The following is a 9,449-nucleotide window of genomic DNA, read 5'->3' as shown; positions in this document are numbered from 1 at the left end:
AAATATTAAAAAAATATAAAATAACTATCTAATAATTGAGCTGCAAATCATCATAGTTTCAATGTTTTTCAGCATATACTCAAGTAAATCATAATTTAAATGTTTTCAAAAGTATTTGATTCATGCAATAGCTGCAAGGGTATATGAACTTCGGCTTGCCGAAGTTTGCTTTCTTTCTTGTTTAAATATACATTTGTGGTCTTAGGGTGTGTATAAATTTGGCACGAAATATTAGGATAAGATTTTTCAAAACATATAAACGGATAAACAAAGTTATAGTTAGTACATAAAACTCGAAAAAGGTTAGTGAAGTGCATAACTAGACCTGCATATTGGCAGACGAAGCGGGCAAAATGCACGAGGTATATCTTGCCAAGAAGAAAAGGAGAGTACACTATACCGTTAAGTAGTTTCTGCATAAAGATTACACTACTGCAAATTCTTCGGTTCTTCAAAGTGTGTACGTCAATTAGGTTTAATCTTGATAAGTAGGGCGGTAATTGACTATGCGGATCCCAGTTAAGATGTCGCAGTGAATATATTAAAAATTGTTTTTGAAATAATTCTACAAAATTTTGTTGGTGATTATATTGAGGTCTCATAATAAGCATTTTGAATGATTAAGTAATAACAGGTTGTATGAGAAATCAGACAATGACAAACAAATTTGAACATCATCAGCGAACATAAAAGTTGTGCAAAGAAGAGAACCTGGGGAGGTCATTAATAAACAAAACAAATAATAATGGTCCTAGGTGACTGCCTTGCGGGACTCCAGAAGTAACTTTCACCGTATTGGACAATTTGTTTTTAAATAAAATTCTTTGGGATCTAATCGAATGATAAGACGAAATTAATTCCCATAAGTAAGGAGGAAAACTAAGTATGGAAAGTTTCTGAAGAAGTAGTGTGTGATTTACTGAGTCAAACCAAACGCCTTACTGAAGTCAGTGAATATAACATCATATCGGTGATTTAGAAGAAAACTACTATGAATTTTAGATCAGTAGAAGCAGACCGATTATTTACAAAGCCATGCTGTGATGGCAAAATTAAACAGCTACACATATATTGGAGCTGACAAATAACTAATCTTTAGGAGCTTGGGGACAGCTGGTTGCTTGGCTATACTACGATAATTTTCAATGTTCGACCTTGATCCCTTTTTATGAAGGGGTATTAAAAAAGATTTCTTCTCACAAATTGAAAAGTTAGATAATTGCAAAGAAAGATTGAAAAGAAATGTGATTGGGATACAGAGTGCTTCTGCGCAGCGCTTAAGTATGCAGCTTGGGATTTTATCGGGGCCTGCAAAACATCACAAACTTCAAAAGGGGGTATATTAATATTGTTAGCGTGGGATAAGTGATAATGATATGGTGTAGACAATTTGTAGAAAATTTATAATTTAACAAAGTAAAAAGATGAAATTATTAAAAACAGATTACATATTATATTATACTTATACTTAATTTATAGCCTGATTCCATTGCCCCATTAGTGCACTTTTTAGATGTGCCTGATTCCTTCCATTGGCGCATTAACATTAAGTCAATGCTACTCCAACATGTGAGTGGCACGAACAGCTGATCTTGGTTTGTTTACTTTACAAATCTAAACGAAATTAATTAAAAATCATATATATGAGCGAGTTTATCGATTTCCTTAATGCCCAACAGACAATCCATGATGCGAACGTGGCAGGAAGGGGAGCTGATGGTGTTGTTCGACGGGTTTGCAAAGGAGACCACCACAGTTTCCAAAAAGGGCAAGGATCCCCGTATATGTGGGAGTATTTTTCTGCCAGAGATCTGGCAGTAATGCATTGTGGGCATTTGTACGCAAAACAGATTTTATATTCGAAAGAAATCAAAAATTAAGCTATCCTGACATATAGGAAACAGTTGTCAAATCAGTATTTTTTGGAATTTTTTCTAAAAATGTTCGGATCGAATGATTTTTAATCGCATTTATTTATCGCATTTATTTTAAATGCGGCATTTAGCCTTATGAGATTCCCAGTGTAAATAAATGCGCATTAGGCAAAATGCACTTAAATGCGCCAATGGAGTCTGTCTATTAATTAAGTTAAGATTAAACTACAGAGTATAGGCTTTATAATATTTATTTTTGAATTAATACTTCATGATATAGGTTTTCTACTATTTAGTAAAAGTTTATAACTTTTGTATACTAGACACCCAGAGAAAAGTAAATACAAATAATTTCACTTTGAATTAAAAATTTTCGGTACGGATTTAGGGGTGGTGTGTTTAAATCAAAGTGCGTTACACCTTCCTTTTTTTTAGTATGAAATAATTAAATTTTAAATTTAAAAAAGTTTAAATCTATAATTTTCTTTGGTCAAATTAATTAAATATGTTACTAATATTATTATCATGTTCTTAGTTGATTTTAAGTAGGTTTATATTTTGAAAAACAATGTTACATTCAAATATTTTTATATTTAATTTTATTCACGGGTTTTTCTCTGGATGTAATAGTCTGAATTCAAACTACAATTTTTGACTCTTCGGTTAAGAAATTAAGCTACTAAGTTCAGGCCATATATTATTTAGTATTGGACTAATACTTATAATTTAACACTACCTGTAGTTTATTTTAAAGACGAATGTACCTATGTATTTTGACATTACTAAGTTTATTTCCATGCCTTTAATGAAAAGAGTTCACTCCCCCCACATTTTTTTAAACTCCCCAAAAGTTCAATGAACACCAATCAGTGAATCCAATGAAGAGGTTAATGTACCCTCGCAAATAATCCGATCTGGTCAACTTACGACTATAAACCGAGTACGTAAGCTCCCAAAGCGACTAGAAATCTGGGATTAATCTCTAAAAGACTATTTAATTATAAATGGGTCATGAATACGACAGAGTGTGAAAGGGCCCGCAGACTAAGACTGAGTCAAATTTTTTACGAGTGTGATAAACGGACGCCAACAGAGCGTTGGGCCTAAAATTGATTTACGAGCCGATACGTATAAATTGCAAGAATCCCCAGTTACCTAGATCAACTGTGAATATAGCACCTGTATAAAAGCCAGTAGACGTACAGTGGTTGAACACAGTCATCTACAGAAGCTTATGATTGACATACCATGAGGACCCTTAGCGTCTTGATATCTCTTGCAACTCTGTTTGCCTTGTGTGCTGCCCAGCAAACCGTTAACGGCAATCACGGACGGGAGAATGGTAAGCCAACTTACTTTTAGACAAAAGGATTCTAGTCCAGCCTTCTGTTGCTTACAGCCTTCTCGAAGATCGTTCCCCGTTTGCTGTGGAACATCAAGCGCGGAGAGCACCAGGAGAGCCATCGAAACACCCAGCAGCCCATCATAATAGTGCAGCAGCCCAGCCCGAGCTCGGACCACGAGTTGGACAGACACCACCACCACCACAACCCGCACTACCCCTACTACCCGTACTACCAGCCACCCCCACCGCCGCCCAGCCGTCCACCCCCGCAGTTTCCCGGAATGGAATACCTGAACAGTGCCGGTGGCGGACCCACCTACTTGATCATCAACCCCAACAACATGCAGGGCATCTACCTGCCGGCCAGCAGTTCCAACAGCTCCAACTCCACCAGTTCCCGCCGCAGCGCTTTCGTGCCCTCCATCGCCGATTTGCTGCAGGGCCTCAGTCTGGACGACCTTGCCGATGGCAGCCTGTTCGAGAACGACTCCGAAGTGGTGGACGCGGCAGAGGACGGAATCGGGGCTCCCAGCTCTGAGGATTCCACCCAGGCTGTCCAGGCTGCCCAGGCTGTCCAGGCTGTCCAGGCTGCCCAGACTGACGACGATCGCGAGGAGGATGAGATCAGCGAGGACGTGGTCGAGGCCGTCGAGCGGCAGACCAACCGTGGTCTAAGTCCCAAGCAGCTGGTCTCGATCATAATGCAGGACAAGCGGCGTCGCCGCATCCAGGAGGTTCTGGCCGGCATCTATCTGAGGAACTACAGCCTGAACAGAAAGTAATCAAACGAACACAAGCAGATACAAATTGAAATAGTGCGAGGCTAAATAAACAGTGGGCGACTTGCCCAAACACCCCATAAAGTTTGCACATCTCTGCAGCTCCATATTTCGTCTTCATTATGGGGCGCACTTTATCATAGGTCCCAGGAGAAATCTAAGCTAAGTTGCCGTTCCCCAGTAGCTCCTCTGGAACTCCCGTCCCGTCTCAGCAGTTTCGGCTACCTGTTTGCCTCAGTTGCTACCATTCCGCATTGTTACGACTTTCCGAGTTTGCCGTAGCACTAAAATAATCTGCAACTGCAGTTGAAATATTTATTTGCAATTCCCCAACCTAACGTAAGCTTGGATCTGCTAAAAATGAGAGGGAAGCTGCCGGCTCGAACGACAGATGGCACAGGTGATGGGCGGACTTCAGGGGACTGGGGGGAGGGGCTGATGCTGGGCGGCAGACAGTAAAAGTTGGGCGTGATGAGCAGCTGCAGTTATTGTTGGGCCGAGAAACTTTTCATTGGGAAAAGTCGGGGCTAGACAACTTGAAATAATTTGCGGGGAATTGCACTAAAATTATTTTAGTCTCTGGGAAGAGTTTAAGTTGGAATACACACTAGTCGGCATTAAAATAATATTACAACAAGAAACACATATGTTGTTTCATAGAAACATAAGAAGATATATATTAATTAGTAGTTTCTTGTGTTGGCATAAGTATTTTGACAAAAATTTATGACTAAGACAAAATTGTTTAAGCCCACCAAAAGAAATAAAGTTAAGATTAATAGCCTGATTCCATTGGCGCATTAGTGGACTTTTTAAATGTGCCTGATTTGATTGGCTTTAAACTAACGCTTCTCCGAAATGTGATTGGCACGAACAGCTGATCTGGGTTTGCTTACCTTTCGATTGTCGCAAGTCACAACGAAATAAATTAAAAATCAGGAATATGAGCAAGCTTACGGATATCTTTAGTGCTCGGCAGGTCATCCATAATGCTATCGAGGCATTTGCGAACTTGGGCGAATAGAAAGGGAAGCTGATTTTGCAAAAGAGAGCACCACAGTTTCTAAAAAAGAGCAAGGATCCCCGTATATGTGGGAGCTATTTCCTGCCAGAGATGCAGCAGTAATGCATTGTGGCCTGCGAGCAGGATTTGCTGCGCTTATTATTGTTTTCAGTAATTTATACGCAAAATAGATTTTATATTCAAAAGAAATCAAATATTGCGCCATCCTTCCAAAAAACCTAGCTGCTATAGAGGTGGCACTAACGATATCAGTATTTTCCGGTATTTTTTCCAAAAATGTTCGGGGCGAATGATTTTAAAACGCATTTACTTATCGCATTTATTTTATTGCGCCAATGGAATCGGCCTATAAACATGACCTTAAACGAAGTTTAATGCAAACAATTCCGTTTTAGGTAATGTGTTCCATAATTTTGTATGAAAGGCTAAAATTTAAGGCAATTGTTCTAATGTTAAGGCAATTTTTTTCTAAAATCAATGAATTTAGTGTTCTGAGTGTACCTTCGAGGTACACTTTAGCTTTGATTTTATATTTAACTTCAAATTTTTTGTACTTTTTCTTTTCAAATGTTTTCCCTTTTTAATTTTTTACTGTCAGATTGCATTAAAAATGGTTTCTTGTGTATGTTTTATGTTTAATACTTTATAATGTTTGCATGTAAAACAAAATGATTAATGTTAAAGTTATTGTCCGCAAAGTGACTGGTGCCATAACTAAAAGGCTTGACCTAGCCTGGGGGATAAAACGAAAATAAATTAAATTAAGTTGAGTTAAATTTAAAAAAAAAATTCAAGCAAGAAACTATGTTGACCGTCAGCCTTTTCTACGACTCTTTAAATTTAAATCACAAGCATTTCAGTTGCGAATGCAGGAGCTATGCATAAACCTGAGCACAGGAATTCCTTTGCCCCAACCTCCTCAGGTGGCTTTTTTTCATTGTTGCCCTGGCCGGTGCCGTGAAATAAGGTAGAAGATAGAAGGCGGCCAAGGCATAGAAAAAAGATGCCAGCTGTTGTAGCTGCTGGAGCTGCTGGAGCTCCAGCCACCCCGCCCTCTCGCAAATTCCGACGGAGTCTGGCAACATGGCTCCCACATTTTGCTGCTGGCATTTTTTCCGGCTGCCTGTGTCTGGAAGTTGGCCGTTTGTTGCATGTCCTGCGGCAGGCGAACTGGTTTGAAATTTGACGTGTGTAGTTTGCTGACCAGAAGCGATGGGAGGACTACGAGTTGCAACCCGAGTAGGGCCGGCATAAGGCCCTTCACTTACTCCAGAAAATTTATATCCAAGCTGCCGTTGCCTCCGGAGCAGCTCGAAACATGTTCGTTTCAATGTTTCCCTAGGTACCGGTAGTGTACTAGATTTTTTGCTTTCTGAAGAAAGCATTTTGCTCACCATCAGATCCGATCTATGCAAAAATCGTTGTCTCTATAAATTGGGTTGAAAACTTTAAGACAGTCGGTGTATTTTGTTATAGCCTTTTCTTGTTCATAAACAAGATTATAAAATCATAACACGCAACACATGTACATTGTTCTTAATAAAATACATTGGCTCATTTAAGGGTCAGAATACTGGTCTTAGTAAATTTGAAAGAAAAACTGCCAGACATAACTGTCAAAGTGAGTACCAAATATCTTTTTGTCAAAAAACTCCTCTGGTGCTGCGACTCTGCTGTCACTAGTGCTTTTGCTTCTGCCGGCTTTTTCTAACAAATTGATGAATGTTTTGGGCCTTGGATTGAGTCAGGAAAATGCTCTGGCAGAAAAGCTTTGTGAGCAGTGAAAACTTTAGCATGATGAGTGTTGGTCCAGGCAAATAACAGCGAGATAGTACCCACCACCTTCAGTTTTGAGCTCATAAATACAGGGGCAAGCTGATCAAAAAGGTCTGCAGCTGTATTGGCTCTTTAATTGGTAAAAGTCGATAAGGGTGTTGAGGCACTTAAAAAGAAAAATTTCTCAGTATCTCTTATTTTCAATTTTATTGACATTATTGACTCATCTCTTTTATAAAACGTTGAATTTCACAGATCAGATCAGCTCATTTTGTGAGTAATTTTTAAAAACTTTAAAAAACTATTGTAACTTAGTCATGAGCAATGGTCGGGATTCCGGCAGAGGCTGTTCTTGATCAAAGTAACCGGTTGCGTAATAATTACATCGTATGACACATAAAATAAGAAAGGCTACTTCGGTAATACGAAGGTTATATAATCTTGCAGCCATTTAATATAATAATATAATAATTACAAATAATTTTTTTTTAAGTAATTCGATTGATTTAAATAATGCACTCAAACATTTTCGCTTCGAACATTTTTAGAAAAAATACCGTAAAATATTGATTTTTAACGATAATTCGTTAGTGCCACCACTACAACAGCAGGTTTTTATGCAAGGGTGCCGCACTTTTTGATTTCTTCTGAATATAAAATCCAAAAATGACAGAAAAAAATTGCAAGCGCAGGTTAACAATGCATTACTGCTGCATCTCTGGAAAGAAAAAAGATCAGCTGTTCGTGCCACTTACATGTCGGAGTAGCATTAACTAAATGCTAATGCGTCAATAGAATCAGGAAAAATTTCGAAAGTCCAGAACTGCAGTAATAAAAAACTCCTCAAACTTACATTTGAGACAGAAAAATACAAATTCCTATATTTTAGAAAAGTTTCTATTCTTTAGAAAATTAAATTTCAATATATGAAAAAATTGATCTTAGATAAATGGTGTTTTTTTTTAATTTTAATAAAGGCTAGTGTATTTTTATTCTGAAAGCTAGAAAATTTTAATTTTCAATTTAGAAATTCAGAGAACTGCAGTAATAAAAAACTCCTCAAACTTACATTTGAAACAGAAAAATAAAAATTCCTATATTTAAGAAAATAATTTCAAAAAATTATGTTTTAAGAAAAAATTTCTAAAATTCAGAAATGATTTTCCAAATTTTATAAATGTTTCCTTAAATGAACATTTTTCTATATATTTTGCGTGGAAACGGTAGGAAATACTGGCAGACTGACAGACGGAGATGGCTATATCAACTATATCGTCTAGATATGCTGATCAAGAATATATACATTTCATGGGGTCGGAAATATTTTCTTCCCTGCGTGGCAGTACATAAGGGACAAATTTATGTTTGATGACTGTCACAAGAAATATCGTTATATAATAAGATTATAAGGTCAACAAATGCGAATCTGTTCTTTCCCAAAAGCGCACGCAAAACGGTGTAAGTCACAGCTGGCTGAAGTCCTCCAGCGCAGCACATATCGCTGCTGGCTGAATGGCCGAAAAAGAAGACCGAAAAGGCCATCAAAGAGAACGGGATAAGCGGAAGGGGTACCTCGGTCTCGGTTTGCAATTTTACAAATGGATTTGTTGTAATTTCTTTTGCCACATCACCTGATGCTCACACAGTGCAAACAGAAGAGCCCAAAAAAGCGGCTGGAATAGAAGGTAAAACAACGAAAGGAGTATCAGACCAGGAGCCAGTAACCACGAACGGTGGAGAACAACTTTTAAACTTTACACATTTTCACATATGAAAATATTTTTTGCAAGTTTTTATCACTAGCCGTACTACACCCCCTGCCATTTCCCCTACACAAAAACATTTATGGGACTTGTGTTTGCCAGACATGTTTGCATTTTGTATATACGATATGTTTGAAAATTCCTTTTCTGCCATTTCGTGTACAAAGCCAGGAAAAAGGATATGGCTATGCCAGAACGGGCTGCAGGGACCTTTTCATTTTCTTTTTTGTCGAGCTAAGCTGGTGTTTTAGTGTGTGCCTCCGTCAGTGTTGCCAAATCTACTGGCTTCAAAAAAAGAACAGATGGGAGCGAAAAAAAGGATATAAGAAATAAATTTTAAGAAAATTAAAGAAAACAGGATATAAAACCTTAAGCCAAACCAGTGAAAGTTTGTATTTATTTATAGGGCAACATGCTCATGTTTTTTAATAGCCACACAGAGAAAATTAATCAATTACATAAATTCTATTTGATCTGAGAATATTTGTACCCAAAAAAAAATCCAAGATCAAAAATTCTCAGTTTGAGTAAACATTTTCAAGAACGAAAAAACTCAAATATACTACATAAGTGATTTTTTTAAGGCCCAAAATGACCAAAATCAATCGGCCAAAAATGTAACTAACATTTTCTTTCAATTTTATTGTTTGTTTTACACACATACATATGTGTAGAAATTTAATTTGAAAACGAGCGTCGGTCTATTTGTCCAGTTGTAGAGCTCAGCTATATTTGATCGTTTATAGATTACTATTCAATTGTTAAATTACATAAGCACATACCTCGACCGAGTATTGAGCCCGGGAATCCACGCACATCCTAGCATGCCAGTGAGCAAAAGTCGCACAACAATTTTTTTTTTTTTTTGAAAAGGCGAACTTTAATACC

General features: G+C 37.6%; 1 protein-coding gene across 1 annotated transcript; it reads left to right on the top strand.

The window, feature by feature from the left end:
• The first annotated feature begins 3,111 nt into the window (after positions 1–3,111).
• LOC108141602 (transcription factor Sox-1) lies at positions 3,112–4,001 on the top strand. The gene is made up of 2 exons (XM_017265057.2): positions 3,112–3,216; positions 3,274–4,001. Exons 1-2 carry the CDS (start codon positions 3,123–3,125, stop codon positions 3,999–4,001), a joined length of 822 nt encoding a protein of 273 aa, XP_017120546.1. The 5' UTR covers positions 3,112–3,122.
• Positions 4,002–9,449: the final 5,448 nt, after the last annotated feature.

The sequence above is a fragment of the Drosophila elegans genome, unplaced genomic scaffold, assembly GCF_018152505.1.
Source record: "Drosophila elegans isolate 14027-0461.03 unplaced genomic scaffold, ASM1815250v1 contig_397, whole genome shotgun sequence".
In the NCBI taxonomy this organism is placed as follows: Eukaryota; Metazoa; Arthropoda; class Insecta; order Diptera; family Drosophilidae; genus Drosophila; species Drosophila elegans.
Note: the sequence above shows the minus strand (reverse complement) of the source record. Positions and strands in the feature narration are given on the sequence as shown.

Excerpts from the sequence above, each read along its gene's own strand:
- LOC108141602 (XM_017265057.2), top strand. The coding sequence starts at position 3,123 with ATGAGGACCCTTAGCGTCTTGATATCTCTTGCAACTCTGTTTGCCTTG. Across the intron at positions 3,217-3,273 it reads CAATCACGGACGGGAGAATG|CCTTCTCGAAGATCGTTCCC; the intron begins GTAAGCCAACTT and ends TGTTGCTTACAG.